This window comes from Balaenoptera physalus (genome assembly GCF_965194825.1).
Source record: "Balaenoptera physalus genome assembly, chromosome: 1".
Taxonomy (NCBI): Eukaryota; Metazoa; Chordata; class Mammalia; order Artiodactyla; family Balaenopteridae; genus Balaenoptera; species Balaenoptera physalus.
In genome coordinates this window covers 89,907,501-89,931,124 of record NC_138882.1, presented here as the reverse complement: position 1 = coordinate 89,931,124, position 23,624 = coordinate 89,907,501, and the positions used below count along the sequence as shown (strand labels likewise).

The window sequence follows — 23,624 nt, the reverse complement described above, 5'->3', positions numbered from 1 at the left end:
TCTTTCAGGTGTTTAGACTTCTCACCTGATGTTCTCATCATAAGCTATCACTAGCGGGAGGGCTTTGGAAGTTGTAGTGAAGGGAAATTAGTTCTGGAGTAGTTGAGAATTTGGTGAAAAACTACTTTTGGTTTTAAAATATCATATAGCATATGGCCTTCTGACAAAGAACCTTGACCTCCTCCCTAGAAAGTCAATGAAGAGAATACTCTCAAGACAGGAGTCTCCTTCAGCATATGACTGAGTGCCTGAAGAATTCTTACTGGTAAAAGAGCACAGAGAAGTTCATCTGTAAGTGCCCTGGAGCCAGGGAACGGGTTAGGGAAAGGGAGGTGGTACTCCAGATCTGCATATGTGCTGCTGGATGAATAGTGACCAAATAGGGCAGCGGAGAGACTCACAATGTCTCCCAACCACCTGTGTCATGGGTAATTGTCGATGCAGGGGAGGAGTTTGGAAGGGATACAACAAAAGACCCCAGTTCAACTGGGCCAGAAGGATGCACTTTGGAAAGCATATGTCAGTGCAAGTGTGGGTCTTGACAGAATTCTGGTGCCGTTTTATTGTTTCAGTGACCAGGGAACATGATGTTTAGGAGACCATTCTGTCAGTGCCTGAGTCCACGTTACACCTACCACTCTCTGCCTCTGGTCTGCAGGCAGTCTTCTGACCTGCTGTTGAGCTTTGAGGTTAACTGTTTTGGTCCATTTCTACTATCACATGTCTTCATTACCTGTCCTTCTACTTTACATCTCCACTTCTCTCTTCAACTCCCTCTATTCTTCTCACCCTCTAGTCACTCCCACAGTGTCATTCTCTTCTCTCCCTTGAGGAAATTTAACTCAGTTGAATCTTTACAGCAGCAAATACAGGGTAACCTTGTTGTGTTATTTGAAGAAAAGTCCAGAGACCAGCTATGTAAAAACCCCATGAAATAAAGGGATGGAAAATAAAAAGGATATTATAATCATGGCCCTGAACAAAGACATCTGAGGGAAGTGATTGCTGTCAGAATGAAGTATATAACCTGCTTTCAAGTACATATCTGACAGAGAAAGAATGAGTAGGGAAGTTCCAGGATAATGGATATATACATGTTAGAATCACCTGGGGAGCTTAATAAATATAGATACCTGGATCCCATAGCAGAGATTTTCATTTAATCGGGGTGGAGGTAGTAGACTGGGCATCAATATTTTTATAGAATCTGTATAGGTAGTATTAATGTCAGCCAGGCTTGAAAATCATTAGACTAGGATCTCAGCTAATCCAGCACAGGATGATAGCTAAGTGTGCAGTTTACAGAAAGTGCTAAAAATCAAATCAGAGTTTGCATTCCTCTAGTTAATGTTGGCATAGCCTGGAACAAAAAGAAGAGGAAAGGTGGCAGATGGAGGGATGACACCATGTGTCCCATATACCTATTACTTTTCTCTTTATTCGAAAGTATCTGGGTGGCAATTTACATTCTTTAGATCCTGAGGCTAACTGAGTGGATAGGTCTTGATAATATAATCAGTAATCAATGAAGACCTCAAATATTATTGCTGTATAATACTTTTATTCAAGTTTTATGGAAAAAAACCCCTCACATTTCTGTATGTGTTATATCACACAATTTTCAGACACGTCAGAGTCCGGTGAAAAATTACATTTGGAGAAAAGCTTTAAAATTCATTCTTGTATGCCACTCCTTTGTGAAATACTGAAAAGCAGCTCTGTATCGCAGCACTAAAGGTTACAAAAAGCACCATTTAAAGGAGGACTCACATATTTAATTCCCTTTATAGTCTTATTCCCCCTTTATAACAGAGCTGTACTCACTCAAAATGCTTCAGTGTAGTAACAACCAACATTCTCCAATTTACCAAAATTCAAACAAGTTTCACATATGGGGCCCAGTGTGGAGATTAGGACTAATCAACATTAGTGAGCTTTGGCTGTTCTAAAACCGCAACCTGGGTAGGTGTTCTGTAGATGGGAATAGAAAAGAAATAAGATGATGAACACATAATGTAATACTTATAGTAGGTACCTCCTCGACCATTTTAACCTGACTATAAAATCCACATAGCATTTAGTTTTTCATATCAATCTTACTGCAAAAGCACTGTGCTACACAAAATTCGACTACAACTAATGTTGGAACTAAAACAAAATTTAATTTTTAACAAAACTTATTCATTCAAAGCACAACTGAGTAAAGCAAATCAAGACAAAGCCCAAATTTGAATCCTAGAGGGATTCCACTGCGAAGAATTGGATTTCGTAAGTAACAGACTCTTGGAGTTTTTTCCTTTTCTTTCTTTTTTGTTATAATTTTTAAAGATTTGGCCTTTTTACTCCAAAAATTTGAGTTCATTGCAGAAATCACAGCCCTTCAACCTCCAGTTGTGACTGGTGCTTAAGGAGAGACAAATGCCTAGATCCAGAGTTTTAAAAGACCCTAACTCCTATCCCTCCCAGGTCCTCCATCCCATGGGTAACTAGAGTCAGCAGTTCCTAGAAGACAGCAACAACTCAGCTTTAAGGATGAGTCACAATAATACAGGGACCAACTGTGTATCTGCTCTTAAGCCTAGGCCCCAAATCACTAGAACGTGAGGATTTAGAAATCTCTGAGAATAGAATGTACTTCAAACATACACAAACATAGACTATTGCATATCATTTTTAGTTGAGGTCAAAAATTTAAAAGCTCTACTTCCCCAATTAAAAGCAGGGGATTCTATCATTAATATGTCTCCTTCATTTATACCCAGATTAATATAAGCCCAGTCTAGAGGTAACACTTCTTTCTGAATTTAACTTCATTTTAGCAGCATATGTGGAGTACCAACACTTTTCAAAGATTTTATCTCAGATCCATTAGGTCTACGAGACTAGAAATAATTGGGGTGAAGTGAGTGGGCCTGGGTTTGTAGGATCCTGTCAGAAACCTCTCTTGGATTCTTCTTTTACAGAGCTTCTTTACCATATATAAGCATTGTTTTAAAAAAAAGCCAACACTGTTGAGGCCAGGTATGACCTTCAGGGGTTTTGCCTACAGTGATTAAATCCCATTCAACTTTAAGCTTAAAACAAGCTAATAACCATGACACAGAAGTTCTCCTTACCAGCAAGATGACTAATATTTGTTTTAGGTAATGTTTGACTTTAGACCCTGGTAAAGTCTGCCTGACACGTGAAGTTAAAGCACAACATAGAAGAAAGTGTAGAAAATAGAAACAAGAAAAAGATTTTTTATACCGTAAATTCTGTACAATGAAATCCAAAGACACCAGTATATGTTTGATTTAATTTAAAAAAGGATATTTTTAGTTCTGAGTTACTTAAGCCTTAACTTTCCTAGTACCACTCCTCAGCTCAGTTACTCTCTCTTTTTCCCATAACTCCTAAACCATGATACAGTTCAAGAGTCAGCCCTCCCTAAGAATTACATTCTTACTCTTTGACTGTGAAACTCTTACAGGCAAAACAAATAAGAAAACCCTAAAAAAATTTTTTTCCTTTATTCATTTTCAAATTCTGTCAAATTCTTCTGCAGAAAATAAACTATCCCTTTCACCAATATAAAAGAATGAGTGAGCTGTACTCTTGGGTACCTTCCTCCCTCCCACTCAACCTTCTAGAACACTTTCTAGGGGACAGACTGAGAGTATGATAGGAATTCTCAAGGCCATGGTGTGTTAATCAGCAGTACAGAGAAGGGACAGGGCTGAGTGAGTCATCATCCAATTCCTCTTCCTGGTCCCTTTCCATACCAGCTGGTAGGCTCCACTTTCACATCTGGCTGAAAGATTACCTCAGAATTTGGAAAACTGACACTTTCTACACATTTCCAGATTAGAAAGATCTGAAGGTCACCAGCACCAAAACCTACTGTCACTGGAGACAGACCCATTTCACAGAAGCCTCTGGCCTGAGAGAAACTGAAGGAATCTCTTTTCCTGCCACTCTCTAATGATCTATCTGTGCAGAATAGAGATTTTAATACAGGAGCACACAGACAATTACATGTCAATACTGCTGACAAGACATATGAGTACAACAAAATCCTCTATGTAACAACCAAGATTTTAAATCCTCCTAAGTGGCCCACTTGTTTAATGGGTAACGGAAAAAACAAAATTCTAGTATAACTGAAGACAATGTAGATCCTGAGAGTTGGTAGTAACAGAATTTGGCCTGGATTTTTTAAATGGCACACCATTCTAAAAGTGATTGGAACCATAAAATGTTCTCCACAAAAGCCTTTTGAGGCAGATGGTGGCCTTGAGTGGCTAAAGCAATATTTACTCTCAGCAATTAACCACCAAAGCACTTAGCAATTTGCATTCCCAGCGAGACAACAATCCCATACCCTGCTGCCTCACACACAGGATCTAAGAGTTCTACATACCCGAAGACAACTGTATCATCAGCTTTACATGGGAAAGACAGGAGGTAGCTAATTTACCTGTGGGTGCCCTTTCAGTGGGGCTGGGCTCATCTTAGCAGTCAAGGAGCCTCTCCAGCAACAAGTTTAGCCTCCTTCAGTATTGAATGTTTGGCTTGTATTTATCTGTAATGGAAGAGCCACAGAAACTTGGGGAAAAGTATCTTATCTCTGAATCTCAAGAGTGGATTGAATAGATACTTTTTACTCCGCAAATGGAAATCACTGACCCCACTTCATCAACAAACACTTTCTGGAAGATACAGAAGAACAAGATAACTCTTGTTAGCATTTAGTGCATGAAAGTGATACTTTTCATGGCTGGGAACACGAAGGGTAATTTCTTGCCTCTTGGTCTAATGAATCTTTAAGTTGAGGGACACTTTTAGGTACATGAAATGAGTTTGAATGGGTCTGTATCTAGAGCAATGTTTACTGTAATGATGTACACAGAGTCAGCCTCATTAATGTAAGACTGTAGGGGGCTAGACTAGAGAAGAAAATATTGGGAGCAATTTATCATAAGCCTGAAGTTCTCCAAATGCAGTCTCCTAAGACCAATGAAAAGGCATTTTTTGATAAAAGAAAAATGTAGGCACATAAAAATCTTCCAAGGACGAAAGACAGGAAAGTTTTCCCTGGTTTCACTCCTACCTTCAAAGCTATCTGCTCTGTGAAAGAAAACATGGAAGCAGGGCCAAACCAGGTGGGAAAAAGTATGGGAATGTGCCAATACAGCCTAAACTGTGGCACCAAACCAAAACAAAAAAGTAGACCTGCATTCTGCCTTTCATATAATGCTGAGCCGTATTTTCTTCAGTAGAAGTTAAAATAAGTGGTAACAAAGTGTCATGGGCCTGTGCTGAGCTTAAAAAGGAGACTTTCTGGCAGCCATAGTCTGTAAGGTGGGTCAGGTCTCACACAGCCTTTGAAAGGGGTCACTTACCCACTGAGTTTTGCGTTAGGCAAGGGTCAGATATAGGATCTGAAGGTTAACAAAGCAAGAATGTGAAATGAGAGGAAAAAGGGTTCTTGTGGGGCACCTGGTATCATATAAAAAACACAGATTGTGCACATACTCTGGGAATACAGAGAACCCATGCAAGAAAAGCCGCTCCTGCAAGAAGGCAGCTGTAAGTAGGGCAGCAGTCTGGCACAAGTCCATCCCTTGGAGAGCCAAGGTAGCAGTGATAGAATCTCCACCCAACAAGGATCCTGAGTTTGCTCTTCATTCACTTTAGGAAAAAAGCTTCCTGTTATGGTTCTTCCTGCAGCTCTCCCCAACAGGTCTTGGTGAGTTCCCACAGGCAGAGAGAATACATCTAGCTAGGAGGCTTCCATTAACTTTCCTCTCATGTGCGTGTGTGTGTGTGTGTATATATATATATGATTTTTTCTTAAAATAAATTCCATGAACTCCTAAAGCTCTCATTTGCAATCAAACGCAAAAGCAGAGCATCCTACTCAGAGGCACTGAAACACACATATTAGCCTCAAAGCAAATCAGCCTTCCAGCCCCAGGTAAGACTGGTCTAGTCCAGAAAGGCAAGGGAGATGCTTCTGAATCCTGGGAGGCAGGAAGGAATCCCTTCAGATGGGCTTGTACAGCAGAGTAGTGACATACTTCTTCTTGTAGCGATGGGTTGCGCTAAGGACCATCACACTGTCCTGCAAGGGAAATAAACATATGTAGTTAATTCACTAGTTCAGGATGTAGGCAGCTGTTCCCAGCCATTAATCCTTCACAACTGCTCACTTTTAACACAGTTAGTTTGATATTATAAAAAAAGGTTGGTTTTGGATTCAAATCAATTTAAGTTTGATCCTGACTCCAACTGTTACTCTATTTGTGACCTTGAGTAATCTACTTAATGTCTCTAAGTCTTTTTTCTCATCATTACAAAGGATAACACCTACCGTTAATATGGCTCTGATGATTACATGAAAATATCTGACACAGAAAGTAGGTGCTGAAAAAATATTAGTCTCCTACCTCACTTCCTTCCCCACCTCACCTTCAAATATTGGGCTTAAAACTATAATGGAAAAAAAGAAATATCCTGATATCCATTTCTAGAAGGAAGTCTTAAAAGCAATGAGAAAAAAGGGTAGTGGTCCTTTTGAAAAACCATTTCCAAGCCCCATTTAATACCAGGGATGAACTTTAAAAAAAGTCATCTCTGATCAAGAGGGGACTCAGGAATCATCTTCTATCCTTGAACAAAGTGGACCCTAAAATCCTCCTTGGAAAGACACTCAATCCAATGGATCAATTCCAAACAGCTTAAACAATCTGAGAGAACCAGGGATAGGTCAAGGCCAAGCTGAATCACAACAATCAAGACCTTAACCTGGGTCAGAACCAGTGTGAAGAGTAAGAGGTGCCATTTCCCAAGCAGTGTTACAGACCGTGGGTGTACCATAGAAAGAGATGGCAGACCTGTGGACATCACCTGATAGCCAAAGAGCAGATACAGGAGGCAAAATTCAGTTAGATCACAAAGAATCCAAGCAAATCCAATTAAGAAACCAGTGCCTCTTCCTATTTTCCTCTATATTGTATCATCTACAATGAATACTTCTCAGATTGACATTCTGTGACCACAGTATGCAGATCACAGCCTAAAAATGACAGAAGCAAGGCAGGTAAAAAATTCAACTCCAGAAAGAGTTTGGTGGAAATGAGAAGTGGGTGAGAAAAAGACCTACTTGGAAGAACCAGCCCAATGGTCTCTAGGAAAGGACATGGAATGAGGATGGGAGGACTGGACCTCAGTTCTCTCTCTGGTGCTTACTGGCAATATGACCTTCTATGAGCCTTAGTTTCTTTATCTATAAAACAGGGTTAAAAAATAATACTTATCTCACAAGGTTATTATAAAAATTAAATTCAATAATATATATTTAATAAGTACCACGTAATCTGTTAAAGACAGCTGTATCAGTGATTTCCCTAATCTGGCTGCACATCTAAGAAATATAAGCAGCTTAAAAAAATTACTGAGGCCCATCCTAGATGCACTTATTCAGAATCCCTGGGGATGGAGCCTTTGAATCTATATTTTCACAAACTTTCCCCAAGTGATTCTGATGATGTTCAGCTTAGTTTGGTAACTACAGAACTATATAAAATATTATTCCAATAGCCAGACCACAAAGACATGACAAGACTGAACAGATATTTTCAATCCAGAATCTAAAGCAGCAGAGAAACCAAGAAGCATTCTAAGAGTTGGAACGGGGATGGGGGGGACAGGGCAAGTCTGGTCACATTTCTCCTTTACGAGTGTATAGGAAAGATGCAAGCACTTGGGTATATAGGACTCAGGCACCTGAAAGCAGCTCATGTCCACCTTTAAAAAAGTGGAAGCCTTAATATCACATTCAAGCATTCTTTGAACTGGAAGGTAGACTTGCTTTTTCTGTAAATGAAATCCTAGTACTATGAACTCAAACTTAATTAAGTAGGTGGTGCAAAGGTTATAGCTACCCAAAAAGAAACCAGGAAGCAAAAAAGTCCATTCAATCACAGCGCAATTCAGCTAGCCAGAACTCAGACATTGAGACTAAAACAAACAAACTCACCCACTAGTTAAAAAAAGAAACTTCTTCTCCTATAATTTGACTATTACTGCCAGCTTCAGCTTCAGTGAAGTAGCAGAGCAAGTAGCCACTAGGGAACACGTGTTCAACTCTTCCCCTCCCATTTTGGGGAACTATGTGAAGAACCAGGCCCACCACTTACCTTAATGGACAGTGCATAGAGATGGTTCAGCATAACATGATTGGGCTCGGGGAGCAAGGCTGGATCACACTAAGAGGGGTAAAAAGAAAACAAACCAAAAAAACCCACTAAATGGGGTTAAATGCACAATCCTAAACCAAACAGTTTATTCCTACTCAGAGATCTTTGGGACTGTTGAGAAACTCAAAACTAGAATGTATTATTTCTTTTAAGTAATGCACTCATCCTAGTATATATAAATAATACATTCTCATTACAGAAAATCAGGAAAATTCTGAGTCCAGGGCAGAAACCCTTAGCCTCACTATCTATTCATCCTCTTTAATAGACCTTGCCCACAACACATATAGAAGATTTGTGTAAGAGGCAAAAATAATCTTAGTGGGAATCAAGTGAATTGACTAGAAATGTAAATTATACGCAAAATATACTTCTTTTGGATATCCCCAAATGATAAATACTCCTCATCTTATGTTGGAATAGAAGTCTTAGAAACTGGTTCTAGCAATCCATAGCTCTGAGCCTGATATATTAGGACCAGAAGACAACTATGAATTTTGATAACAGTATCTGGAAAAGTCGCAACTCAGCCCTGGAAAAAGGAACTTGTAAAGCTACTGATACGTATATGATTTATACTCAACACACCTTTGTAATAATCCCAACCTCTAGGATTACTACACTGTAGCTCAAATGGTCCTAGTAACCCCCAGATGCCCCAGCAATACTCTTAGGATACTCACAGATATATTAGTGTCCTTGTTAAGAATAACTTGGAGAAGGTGAGGAGGCAGGATGGGTGGGGATTTGAATCTCTCCTCTGATCGAAACACATACATTTCTTGACCATAAGGCCCTGGGGGTGAGCTGGAAAGGTCTGGAAGATATTTATTCAAATATAAGGGAAAGTTGGAGAGCTATTAAAGATGCATGAAAAAACTGTCAGTACATGGCAGCTAATATTAAATATGGTAGAAGTCAAGAATCATAAACTTGTGACTTGTTGGGTCTACAACTGTAAGGCAAACAAAGGAAAAGTCTGCGTCACCCTGAACATAAATCATGAAGTTCCTCAACATGGTAACATGACGTGAAGGATAGGGGAGGAGATGAGGGGTAAAAGATGTAGGTTCAGGGAAGAGCTACTCCATCTATCAATTGTATGACTTGGGACAAATCCCTCTACTATAGTCAGTTTCCTCATTCATAAAATGAAAATAACAATCTCTGCCCTATTTCACAGTGCTTTTATAGGAATCAAATGAGACAACAGATGTGACAATGCCTTATAAACTATCAAACAATATGAAAATATTAGATTTGTTCTTTTTTCCAGTCAAGCAACAACAAGGTTATAAACTCTAAGACTACTGATACTACGATGACTGCAACAAAAAGGAAAAATTAATAACAATGTAGTAGTCATTAGGGGAATGCAAATCAAAACCACAATGAGATACCACTTCACACTCATTAAGATGGCTAGAATAAAAAAAGACAGACAATAATAATTATTGGCGATGATGTGAAGCAATTGGAACCTTTGTATTATTCCCATTGCTGGTTGGAATGCAAAATGGTGCACCACTTTGGAGAACAGTTTGGCAGTTCCTCCAAAAGTTAAGCACAAAGTTACCATATGACCCAGCAATTATACTCCTGGATACATGCCCAAGAGAAATGAAAACATATGTCCACACAAAAACTTGAACACAAATGTTCATAACACCATTATTTGTAACAGATAAAAAGTGGAAACAATCCAAATGTCCGTCAGCTAATGAATGGATAAATAAAATGGTATATCCATACAATGTAATTTTATTCAGCCATAAAAAGGAATGAAGTAATTATATATATTACAACATGGATGAACCCTGAAAACATTATGCTAAGTGAAAGAAGCCAGACACAAAAGACCACATAGTGTATGATCCCATTTATATGAAATGTCCAAAACAGGCAAATCCATAGAGACACAAAGTAGATTTGTGGTTGCCAGAGGTGGAGGGAAGGAGGCAATGGGAAGTGACTGCTAATGGGGATGGGGTTCCTTTTGGGAGTGATTAAAATACTCTGGAATTTGGACTTCCCTGGTGGTCCAGTGGTTAAGAATCCACCTGCCAATGCAGGGGACACAGGTTTGATCCCTGGTCCGGGAAGATGCCACATGCCGTGGAGCAACTAAGCCCGTGCGCCACAACTACTGAGCCTGCGCTCTAGAGCCTGCGAGCTACAACTACTGAGCCGCGTGCCTAGAGCCCGTGCTCTGCAACAAGAGAAGCCACTGCAATGAGAAGCCCACACACTGCAACGAAGAGTAGCCCCCGCTCGCCGCAACTAGAGAAAGCCCGCGTGCAACAGTGAAGACCCAGTGCAGCCAAAAAAAAAACCAAAAAACAAAACCCTGCAATTATATAGCAATGATGGTTGCACAACTCTGTGAATATACTAAAACTTACTGAATTGCACACCTTATCAGAGTGAATTTTATGGCATGGAAATTATACCTTAAAAAAATGGAAAAAATGTATGCAGACAAGAATAGAAATACACAAAAATGAAGAGAACTATAATTTTTTGCTTAAAAATTTTTAATGTTTTTTACAGTTTCTAGTAAAAAGGATTTTAATAACCAGTTCAGCATAAGAACTCAGATTTCAATTAAATATATGTGGGACAAAAGAAAAGAGTAGCAAAAATACTGTTATATTAAAGAGTATCTTAAAAATGTATAGAACTTGAAACTTTTCAAAGTACTCTCAGTTATTTTGTCATGGATCCACAAAAACACTCTTTGCAAGTACATAGAACAGTATTTTTTTTTTTCCCTTTCCATCAGAAAAAAAAATGGTTGTCATTTACCCAAAGTCACATACATGGCAAAGATGGTCACCGAGTGCAGATTAAAACCCATTATCTGAAGATTCCTAATAAAATGTATTTAAACCCTACCTTAGTGGATCAGGAAATTGGGTGAAAGTGGGAAGAGAGAAATATCAAAAGTATGCTAGTCCTCTTTCTCTGTAATTATGATTATATGTCTATTATTCATTGGTTGCTTTGCTAGAATCATATAATGCAAAAATTTAGAGTAACTAGTGGCCTCATCATTTAATTCAGTATTTTTTTTTTAAAAATTGAACCATCTTTTCCCCTTTTATTTATTTATTTATTTATTATTTATGGCTGTGTTGGGTCTTCGTTTCCACGTGAGGGCCCTCCCTAGTTGCGGCAAGCGGGGGCCACTCTTCATCACGGTGCGCGGGCCTCTCACTATCGCGGCCTCTCTTGTTGCGGAGCACAGGCTCCAGACGCGCCGGCTCAGTAATTGTGGCTCACGGGCCCAGCTGCTCCGCGGCACGTGGGATCCTCCCAGACCAGGGCTCAAACCCGTGTCCCCTGCATTAGCAGGTAGACCCTCAACCACTGCGCCACCAGGGAAGCCCCTAATTCAGTATTTTTAAACTCTTTTAAATCTCTGCGCCACCAGTTAAGAACAATGTCCAGCCTTACTTTCTGAGCTTATATAATGAAAACAATATCTTTGTAATTTTCCTAAACAATTATTATACTATTGATTATTCTTTTAGAAACTGCATAAGCCACTCTTGTGTCCTGAGATTTTAATATGTCTCACTTCAGGTATTGTGTCTTCTCAGCTGTGAATCACTGAGAGTCTAAGCCTCTGATTTTACTGATAAGGAACCAAGAACCAAAACGGTTGAAGGAGTTGTCCGTGATGGCAAAGCTAGTTAGTAGCATAGGCAGGCTTTGAACTCACAAGGGAGAAGTGTGCTTACTGGAAACAGTTCTTTAGACAGTCATAGCCTTTACTGTAAAACAACAAAATTGGTAACTGTGCGTATGGATAGCAAATAACTTTTCTGGTATTATAGCTAATGTAAGTAGAGATGAAGGCCTTGGAAAAAGCATTGGGAGAAACAAAAGGATACAGGTCTTTTCCTCTACGAAGGGATTTTTTTTTTAACCCAAAACTTACAAAACTTCAGTTAACATATAGACAAAAGAAATGTGAGGTTTTGGAACTTCCCTGGTGGTCCAATGGGTAAGACTCCATGCTCCCACTGCAGGGGGCCCGGGTTTGATCCCTGGTTGGGAACTAGATCCTGCATGCATGCCGCAACTAAGAAGCCCACCTGCTGTAATTAAAAGATCCCACATGCCACAACAAAGAGCCTGTGTGCCGCAACTAGGACACGGCGCAGCCAAAATAAATAAATTAATTAATTAATTTTTAAAAGAATTAAAAAAAAAAAAAGAAATGTGAGGTTTTTATAACCCTTTTTCCCCCCAAAACTGCCATATATGTAGGGCCCTATAAAATTATAGAACTGCCAACTGAGCTATCAAACTGGCAGGATTAAGCTGAGGCAGCTAAACGAGGCATATGAGACACAGCTAGCCCCTGCTAGTTGATACTCTCAAAGGTCAATGAAAAACTTGAAATATTACTAGAAATAGCTTTTTAAACTATAGATCATAGCCCATTAGTGGTTTATAAAAAGAAGGATAAAATAGAAAATAGAGTGCTTTACATGTAATAAAGGCAAACATTATACTGTAAGACTTGTGTTACTGTTGTGTGTGTGTGAGTGTGTATTGGGTTACAGTGTAAACCTACTGGTTAAAAAGTTTGAAATCAAATACACTAGACAGATTTTTTTCTTGAAGACGGGGACCTAATGTTTATAGGAGAAACATATACATACAATTCATAGGATTCCTAAGGAGAAAATGAAAAAACACAAACAAAAACCACTCTTGGGAAGAAACACGCATTATAAGAAAAACAGATCAAGAAAGAGCAAATACTACAAAATTACCTCGACAAGATGTCTCTGAGCTTTCCATTGAATCTAGCTTTAAAGCATCAAACACCTCAAAATCAGATTTCTTGACATGGATCAAATTGTTAATTGTGCCAAGCTGACTGGTAACCACAGGCTGAAACAATGAATGGAAAAAAAATTCATGAATCCCCATTTCAAATACATCTGTTCTATTCAACTCTCCTCTTTTTAAAAGGGATCATACTTGGCACCACCATCTTTTATCAAGAAAGAAATCCAACAGTATAGGAGCCTATCAATCCTGACTGCAATGATGTTTGACACCAAGGGGAATGATAGTTTAAAGGAGACTGTTAAGTCAGTGGTTACCCTCGGAGATCAAGGCCTTACCTCTGACGGATCATGAACCCACTGTCCATCCACAAAGAACTTGTACTGGTGCTCTCCCTCAGGGAGGTCCAGGATGGCAACAAAGTCATTATGGCTATAGAAGAAAACAGAAAGTTAAATAGGCCAGATTTCTATTACAAGACAGAATATAAATGTAAAAGCCACGAGGCAATCACAATATCATACCAATGATCTCCCGCATTCTTAAGTGATTGCAACCCCTGGAGTAAAAAATAATTTATAAACCCATTCTCCTTTTTTATATCACCTTGAGCATGTATTTGCTAGCCCCTCCCAATAACTTTAGTTCTTAACTAATATCTGGAAAAGAACAATAAAGATGTTAATCCTCTCGAATGTTCCACTAACTTAGTACAACTATTTTGCTTCAGCAAAACGGATCCCTCATGAATGTAAATAAGATAGCAAGTAGGTTCAGGATAAGAAGTGCCTCAAGGTACCCTTCCATATTTTGGGGAGCAGATTCTAGGAAATTACCTTTATACAAAGGGCCATAACCAGTTACATAATTCACTGTTGCTCTGCAAGCAACAAACAACATTACTACCTAGAACTTTACAGTGTGTTTTGTTTTAGTGCAGAAGTCAGAGCAACTGGACTCAGGCAGTTATGGAAGACTTCCCACAAGCATAGAAAGGACTTGTATTAACACAGTCCTAAAGAAAATGACATTCTAAGTGGTAAAACATTTCTGACTCACTATGAGGTTAGAAAAAAATGTCACAGATATAGTTATTGGTCACAGAAAATGTTCTAGAGAGAGTCCCTAGCAGGTAGAGAGGAGTAGTCCAGCCAGGTCTCTCTCCTGAGAAAGGAAATCAAGTCTCTACTCCTGGACCCTGTAGACTCAACCAAGACACTTGTCTTCACCTCTTAATCAGTGGAATCTTGGTGCTCCAATTGTTGAAGGACCCAGAGATGAAGACCTCCTTGCCTCCTTCAGACCAGCGGATAACAGTGGGCCGGGCCTGCTGTGTGGGCTTTACGGAGTCCTCCAAATCCTGCTGCCATGATACAAACTCTTTGTCCCCAGGGAGCTGTAAGAAGGATTAGGTCATCCCTAAATTGTGACCCAGGAATTCTGAAAAGGTCACTCTCCTCCCTAGGGCAGAGAGGGGTGCTACGTTTCTGCTAAGGACTAATAAGCCTTGAAATTAGCAACTAAATCAGATTTTGAACAAACTATAGAAAAAGAACTCATCTAGGACCAAAATGGTCAAATGGCTTATGCTCAAAGGCTACCCAAATCACAGCCTAACTTCTGAGTCTGCATATATCACTCATTCTTTCAGAGCCTTAGGATTTCCCTTAAGAAAGAAACAAACAAAAAACCTTACTTCCTCTTACCAGATTAACTCATAGGCAGACAATTATGATATGCTTCTGAGTGTCTCTTAAGAGAAAAAATATGAAAATAAAGTATGGTTCTACAAAAAATAACTAAGTTAACCATGTATTTTTCACATGCAAATATGAGCAGCTCTCAATTTATCAGTTGTAATAGAAATTAGAGATGCTAAAATTCATAAGTAATTCATAACCTCCACTTTAGTTAATAGGTTACAAAAGGACATTAAAAATGTAAAAATCAGATCATTGGTTTCATAAATTTTGAGAAATGGTTATGAAATCTTACTTGTTCACCTATGCCAGGTTTATACTAGTTATTTCAGGAGTAGGGATGAAAATTCTGGAGCTCAAGAAGCATCATATCAAAAACACAAGTTTCCTTTAAAAAAGTGGTTCCAATATCAAATGAAGTATGTAGGGTTCCGGAAAAAAAACTGACTCCTTACTTAGTTTCTTTTCATTACCATCCTTCAGAACAGGAATTGGCAAACTATGGCCAGTGAGCCAGATGCTTTTACAAATAAGGTTTTATCAGAAAATAGCCACACTCTTTCACTTACTCATTTTCTACAGCTGCTTTCATGCTACAATGGCAGAAGTGAGTAGTTGTGACAGAGACCGTATGGTCCGCAAAGTCTAAAATATTATCTATCTGGCCCTTTATAGAAAAAGTTTGCTCACCCCCACTTCAGATTGGCTTACATGACTTTGGTAAATAAGACTATGTGGTACCAAGCCAAAATATTACCAAATAAAATAATGTGGGTGAAAAAAAAAAGGACTAGTTTATTCATTTGGGCTTTACTTTCAAAATGGCTGAGGCAGACTACCTTCCATACTGTCTCTCAATATTCCTCAAAACTACACTATGAGATACCAGTAGCAGCATAATCCAAAGCAAGCAGAGAAAGAGAATTGAAGGAACTTTCACATTATATAAGGAAGTGGCTTAAGAGAAAAGTTTGATCTCCATTTTCTCAAAGCAATGAACTCTTATTTGTCAGGCTGCATTAGAATTACAGAAATGTTTACATATGCCTAACAATTACATATGCCTCAGATTCTGATTCAGATATAAGGCCTGAGAATCTATTTTTAAAAAGCTTCCCAGACAATAATACTGAAATTATATTAAAAATAAAGAAAGAAACCTCATCTTTAGAGATACATCCTAAAATATTTACAGATAAAGTAATATTTGATATGATGGTCTGGGATTTGCTTCAAAATAATTGGTGGGGGAAGAGTGGATTGGGGTATAGGTGACATAAATTCATTCATGATTTGATCATTGTTTAAACTGGATGACAGTTATATAGGCGTTCATTACACTGTTCTCCTGACTTTGAAACATGGAAAATGTTTCAAATTTTCTATGCAGTGTTCAAACAAATCTCAGGTGAGTCTAATGTGCAAATAGGACTGAAAACCATTGAACTAGTCCACTGAAGAAGGCTGGCATTTGAAGCAATGTAGGCCCGCCTGCCACTGTTTCTATTATTTACTTGTATGATTTAATAGTTTCAGTTTAGAATTTGAAAGCTACAAACTATTAATATGCCTCGCTTTGGAAGAAAGCCCTTCCACGTATGACATGACATTTCTGTGGTAGGCATGAGTGCAGCTGACTAGCAAAAAGATTGTTTACTCCAAGTCAAATAGTCAGCAAAATCATCAGGAAAAGAGGCAAAACAATTAGAATTATAATTGAAAAATGTTTAAGTGAAACATTGAGGGAAGAAATAGATTGAGAACTATAAAATCTTAGATTTGGAAGTGACCTTCGGAATTATTTGAACCAATTTTCTTATTTCACAAATGTCAAGATTGAGGTAAGGGAAAGAATGATCCAAAATAGGCTCCATTTCAGATAGAGCAACCTGGCTGTTATTCAGGACGCCGACTACTGCAGTCACAGCTTGACAAATACACTGTACTTAAATCCTGAGTCATCAATGTAGGAAACTGGTAAAAATACAATCACCTTGAGAAAGCTCTGAAGAAGTAAATTCAGATGACTGAGAAGAGGGCCCAAATGTTGAGGAAGAAGTCCTGAAGTGGGAGAAGGAAGAAAGGAACGAAGAAGAAACCCCAAGAAATCACCCTCACTTCTCTTTGTGATTATGTTCTCAATTGTGATCCAAGAAAATAAACAGTAGAATCCACATTTCATGTGTTATCAACCTGGCAAATTATTCTCTATTTACAAGAGTAAATAAAATAAAACCCCAGATGGGTGGGACAAGATGAGTGATAACATCAAACCTACCCCAATCTCCCCAACCCCTCCATTTTTCTACTTCATTCTAGTCAGACTACCAGGAGGAATTAATGTATTTAATGCCTACAGCTCTGAAAGTGATTAGAAACATTCGAATGGTAATTACATTGCTGTCAGCTCCATCTATCCTTTCTGTAGGGTGAATACAAGTTGCCACTTTCCTGAAAGTCCTTGATTGAGAGCAAGGTCTTCAGGGCAACTGTGGGTTGTCCATTTTCAGCCGCGGTACGGTAACATTATGAAGTACTACCGGAAATTAGAGAAATCCTGGAATTATTTGCTCTCCCACTTGAGAAGCAGCTGGATGTGAAAGAAGCAGCTCAGCCAAGACAACTGTAAAGTATGAGATGAAAACTAAGCAGTCAACCAAATAATGTCCTTTATTGATCCCCAAGACTAGAAGAAAGTATTCATATAAGCAAGTGGTTGCTGCTCGCAGCCATGCCAAAGGGGAAGAGGATCTGAAGTGATGAGCTCCCAGAAGAGCAAAAATGATACTGATACACAACAGTTATCAGGAAAAAGAAATTCATTTACCTACCTCAAGGCAAATGCGAGGAAATGCCGCCTATGGTCAGCAACTCGGGTAACCTACCCTCTTAAGTTTTTCACCAGGGCTCACAACCTACAAATTCATCAGTACTCTAGAAGAGGGCACCCGTCCGTGCCTGTTAGGAGAACCAAGGGCGACCGGGCGGAGGTTTGTTGGCCTCATCCTAAAAATGTGGCCAAAAGAGTAGTCGAGTAACAAGAACTCCGCCTCTATCCCATTTTGAGACAGCACCGCGAAAGGAATTACCACTCAATATCTCCGTCCCCGAAAAAAGCCTTTAATTCTAAAAACCGTAACCCAGGTCAGTGTGATAAGAAAAAATCAAAATAGGGAGGAGGAGCCCTGACACCCAGACTACTGCAGCATCGCCACCAACTGGGGGCGTGGGGACACTCACCTTGGAATCCGGCAGGCTGAAGACGCTGGGGTCATCGGTGCTCCCCACCATGATCTTATGTTCCTTGCCCGGGGCATGGCCGCCGGCGCCCTCGGCGCGCGCAGCCTTGGCGCCGTGGCGCTCCCCGGCCACCCGGTCGCTGGTGGTGTTTCCCATGGCGGTGCAGCTCGAGTCGGGGGCCACCTGCCGTGGGGAACAACACGGGGCTAGGGACACCCCGGCGGTCGCGTCTAGGGAGCCCCTGGCCCCGCCCCTGCGTCTGGGGACTCGGGCAAGGGAATCCCCGCCCCAGGAAAGCCGCGCGCGGGGGAGCCCTCCCTCCCTGGCCTCCAGGAACCCCCGGAACCCCCAATCCTAGTTACCTGCTGCTCAAGAAACCCGCTTTCGGAAACTCCCCCGCACGCCCCGCGCTCACTGCCCAGGGGCGCTCACTGCCCAGGGGCGCTCCCACCCCAATCACCTCCCGCGATGCTCTGCCTCCTCCCGGGACCAATGATGCGATGGCTGTTCTGCAGATAAGGCCACCAATAAAGTTATTGAAATTGAAGCCACGCCCCGGGCTAGCGACCTGTGTTTCCTCCTAAAATGGCTACAAGGCCAGAGGCGCGGGGTCGCCCCGCGCGCGTTCCCTGCGGCCGCGCCGCGGCAGCGCCCGGGGCCCGCCGGCCTCTCTAGCCACCGTCGCCTCGATGGTGGGCAGCCGCGCGCAGCCTCCAGTGCCAGGCGGGGGCGCCGGTTCCGCAATCCGCTGCGTGCGGGGTTGGGACTGCTTCGCTGGCAAGACTGCGCCGAGATCTTCGGTTGCTTGAGCCTCAGGGATTGCCATCTGGTGGGGACGGTCACCGAAGGACACGGGGTCCCCTCACGGGCTCTGGTGCTCCGCACCCGGTGGAGCGGCATTGCTTTTTCCCCCGCCCCCTCACCTGGCCTCAGGTTCGCCAAACGTTTTCATTTTGTAGCGTCTTTTCGACAGGCATCCCGGAGAGGTGAGTTCCTATAGGGAATAAGAAAACGGACTTGCAACTGATAGCTAAGTAAGTAGTAGTGGTAATTGCTCGAGGTTAAAACTAAGTGCTATGGGGAGCAGTCAGCTTGACTGGGTCCCCAGGGAAGAGGGAATAATTAGGAGATAAATTTTTTTAAAATTTATTTTCATTTATTTATTTTTGGCTGCATTGGGTCTTCGTTGCTGTGCACGGGCTTTCTCTAGTTTGGGTGAGTGGGGGCTACTCTTTGTTGTGGTGCGCGGGCTTATTGCGGTGGCTTCTCTTGTTGCGGAGCATGGGCTCTAGGCGCATAGGCTTCAGTAGTTGTGGCTCTCCGGCTCTAGAGCGCAGGCTTAGTAGTTGTGGTGCACGGGCTTAGTTGCTCCGCGGCATGTGGGATCTTCCCAGACCAGGGATCGAACCCATGTCCCCTGTATTGGCAGGCAGATTCTTAACCACTGCGCCACCAGGGAAGTCCCAGGAGATAAATCTTGACAAATTGTTAAAATTAGTATAAGGAGAAGGAGAAAGCTATTCTAGGCTAAGAAACAGCACTTGCAGTGAGCAACCCCAGAAGAAATGAAATTCAAGAAAGAGAGCAACAGAAGCATCAGAAGGAATACTTAGGTAGAAAAGGGCAACGACAGTCTTGTTGGAGCAGATTCAGGTTTCTACTGATAATTAATGGGACTTCTGTGGTATTTACTAATTCTTACTTTGTATTATGACTATATTGCATGTCTCACTACCTACTAGAAACCCTTGTCACTCAGCATGTGTTATAGTGACCAGCAGCATTGGCATCACCTGGGAGCTTGTTAGAAATGCTGAATCTGAGGCCCCATCCTACAGAATCAGATTCTGCATTTTAACAAGATCCCCAAGGGAATGTGTATACACATTAAAGTGTAAGAACCACTGCATTGACAACTGGCAGAGAGCAAATCTAGGTTTGATTCTTCTTCATGTTCTTGCATGCACCTTGTACAGAGTAAACTTTAAATTAACATTTGCAGAATGAAGGGTACATGAATACTGTTTACTACATTTATAACAGGATAATTGCACTTAGTCTTAAACACAGCCAGTAATGGGGAACCCCAAGTCACACAAGGCCACCCTTTCTGAATGAGCAGCTCTGTTAAAAAGTTCATTTTATATTAAGTTGAAAACCCATCCGCTTAAGTCCAACAAATCTGCTGCTCCCCCTTTTGTTTTTGCTCTGCCCCTAATAAACTCAGTTATTCTGTAGCTCTTAACCAAAGACAGTTTGCAGAAAAAAAGGTACATTTTTTTTACTGCAACCTTTTGCTCACCCCTCCAAAATCATTACTGTCTAGTTACCTCCTTCTTGGATAATCTTACCCCCCCCTTATTCCCCGAGTTCCTTTCAGTCTTTCCACAGGACTCTGAAGCAAGGCCCTTGAAGGACTAATACAATAAACATTAACTTGTGTACTGTTCAGCTTTCTAGCCCCAGGGTGGTTTCTCCATGCCAAGTAATATGTCCCTAGTACGTATTTCCTTACAAGCGTCAAATCAGCATAGGAGAAGCAAATCTGCTTTGGGGATTATTCATGACACTGTCCTGCTCTAATAGCATTTATAAATTGGTCAATAGTTAATAATAAAAGTCAACTTGGCATATTGTGTATTTTAGACATAAGACAAAAGTAATTTGACACTGTAGGAAGGATTAATTGCTTCTCCCTAGTCCCATGTTTGTTTGTTTTTTCCTTATACTCAGGAAAGACTAGGTAAAGAAACATGATCTCTTAACCAACACCAGTATAATTTCTCTCTTCAGGCTTAATGCTGTTGCCCCAGTGTCCTTCCTTCTAGAGGGAAGGAAAAGAAGAAGGTAATACGCAAAATAATTGGTGGGGGTTCTCTTGATGTTACTGTATCTCAGATGTCATTGCCACTTGTCTCCTCAGATAAGCCATTCTGCGTGATAAACTGAGGCGAATAATGGAGAGCACAGGAGGCTTCACAACACAGTATACTTTTATGCATGCTGCTAAAGGTGTCCTACTTCCTCTGAGAGGTGAGGATGGGGGAATGGGGGAAGAATATATCGATTTTACAGAACTGGATGACAGGTTAGATTAGGCATCTGGAGCTGTACTTTCCTGTCTGCTCTCCAGTTTGCATCCCCACTTGTGATCAGGAATGAGTGTGACATCTCATCTTGGTGATTTCCATTTCAAAAACAGTCTGATCTTTTTTATAAAGTTAAACATACACCTAACATGCAGTTTAGTAATCCCACTCTTAGGTATTTATTCAAGTGAAATAAAGACAGGTTTACACAAAAACCTGCACATAAATATTTATTTGTACAAAACATATGTGGCTTCACTCATTTTCACCCCAAAAGGTAAACAACACAAGTGTCTTTTGCCTGGTAAATCTATAAACAAAATGTGGTATAGCCATAAATGGAATACTGCTCAGCAATGAAAAGGATTAAACTCTTGATACACACAACATGGATGAATATCAAATGCATTATGGGAAGTGAAAGAAGCCAGAGTCTATTTACATGACATTCTGGAAAAAGCAAGACTTAGGGTCAGAAAACAGATCAGTGCTTTCCAGGAGTTGAAGGTGGGAAGAGGGGTTGACTACAAAGGGGCCTGAGGAAATTTGGGGGAGTTATAGAATACTTCTGTGTCTTGATTGTAATGGTGTTATGCATCTGTCAAAATTTACAGAACTGTACACTAAAAAGGGTGATTTTATTGTGTGAACATTATACCTCAATAAAAAATAAAAACAATTTAATACCATTTAAAATATCAGCTTTAGGAAGAGGAATGATACAAGTTTATACACAAAAGAGACTACTCAACCATTGTGGAAAGTAATTATTTTTAAAAACAAATACCATTGATATTAATTTTTTCCAGCTTTATTGAGGTATAATGATAAAATTATATATATTTAAAGTATGCAGCATGATGACTTGATGTATGTGAACACTGTGAAATGATTCCCACAATCAAGGTAATTCACATCTATCACTTCACACCTCTGTGTGTTTGTGTGGGAAAATGCTTAAGATTTACTCTCTTAGCAAATTTCAGGTATATAGCACAGTATTATTAACTATAGTCACCATGCTGTGCTTATTCATCTTATAACTTAAAGTTTATACCCTTTGACCAACATCTTCCCATTTCCCCTAACTCCTGACCCCTGGCAACTCTCATTCTACCCTCTGTTTCTCTGAGTTCAACTTTTTTTTTAGATTCTAGGTATAAGTGATACAATACAGTATTTGTCTTTCTCTGACTTATTTCACTTAGCATAATGCCCTCAAGGCCCATCCATGATGTTGCACATGGCAGGATTTTCTTCTCATGGCTAAATAGTATTCCATTGTGTATGTATATGCTACATTTTCTTTATCCATTCATCTTTAGACAGATACTTAGGTTGTTTCCATATCTTGGCTACTGTGAGTAATACTGCAGTGAACATGGGAGTGCAGATGTGTCTTCATTTCCTTTGGATATATACCCATAAGTGGGATTTCATTTCCTTTGGATATATACCCATAAGTGGGATTACTGGATCATATGGTAGTTCTATTTTTTAATTTTTGAGGAATCTCCATACTGTTTTCCACAGTGGCTATACCAGTTTACATTCCCACAAAAGCATGCAAGGTTTCCCTTTTCTCCAAGTCCTTGCCGACTCTTATCTCTTGTCTTTTTGGAAATAACCATTCGAACAGATGAGGTGATGATATCTCATTGTAGTTCTGATTTACATTTCCCTGATGATTAGCAATGTTGAGTGCCTTTTCCTGTACCTGTTGGCCATTTGTATACCTTCTTTGGAGAAATACCTATTCAGGTCTGTGATATCATGGTTTATAATAGGAAACATATATTTGGTCTTTGTCCCTCTTTCTGAAATCCCAAAACCCTTGGCATTTCCTAAGTGATGAGAGCATTAAAGGTGTTTCTTGTTAGGTTAATGAAATGCCTTTTGGACTGAACCTAAGAATGGGGGCTGTTGTCAGGGAAACCAAACACGTGATGAGAGGGTTGGAACTTTCAGTCCCACACCCCAACCTCTGGGGAAGGGAGAGGAGCTGGAGGTTGAAACAGTTGCCAATGGACAATGATTTAATCAATCATGCCTGTGTACTGAAGCCTCCACAAACCCCCAAAAAGGACAGGAATTTGGAGAGCTTCCAGGTGGGTGAACACATGGAGATTCATGGAGAGTGGCTCGCTTGGAGAGGGCATGGAAACTCTGAGCCCTTTCCCCATACTCTGCCCTCAAGGAGATGGATCATAACTGTCTACCCCTTAGGTATGGGCGGAGCATATTAACTTCCTTCCAAAGAATACAATATAGAAAAGGGGAAAAAAGGATAACTTTACAGTGGAGAAACTTCATAAACACCACCTCAGCCAGCTTAACATCATTAGTGGGAAGTCAGTAGCAGTACCTTTGATATAAGGTGATGAGAATAGCACTTTACCTCTCTAGTTTTCCTCCTGACAGCCCAAACCCCTAGACTAATCATGAGGAAAAAATATCAGACAATCACAAATTAAGGGATAGTCTACAAAATACTTAACCAGTACTCCTCAAAACTGTCAAGATCATCAAAAACAAGGAAAGTGTAA

At 40.4% G+C, this 23,624-nt stretch overlaps 1 protein-coding gene across 5 annotated transcripts; it reads right to left on the bottom strand.

The window, feature by feature from the left end:
* Positions 1–1,541: 1,541 nt before the first annotated feature.
* PRKAB2 (protein kinase AMP-activated non-catalytic subunit beta 2) lies at positions 1,542–18,889 on the bottom strand (the record flags this gene model as incomplete). Of its 5 annotated transcripts, none has more annotated exons than XM_082459717.1 (8): positions 1,542–6,106; positions 8,184–8,252; positions 8,927–9,060; positions 13,031–13,151; positions 13,388–13,481; positions 14,279–14,445; positions 17,990–18,172; positions 18,450–18,568. In XM_082459717.1, 7 exons carry the CDS (start codon positions 18,143–18,145, stop codon positions 6,029–6,031), a joined length of 819 nt encoding a protein of 272 aa, XP_082315843.1. In that variant the 3' UTR covers positions 1,542–6,028. The 5 variants fall into 5 exon arrangements, with proteins under 5 accessions (XP_082315843.1, XP_082315845.1, XP_082315844.1 ...); XM_082459719.1 differs by having other exon boundaries at positions 18,441–18,567; XM_082459718.1 differs by having other exon boundaries at positions 17,990–18,195; positions 18,450–18,465.
* Between the last annotated feature and the right edge of the window lie 4,735 nt (positions 18,890–23,624).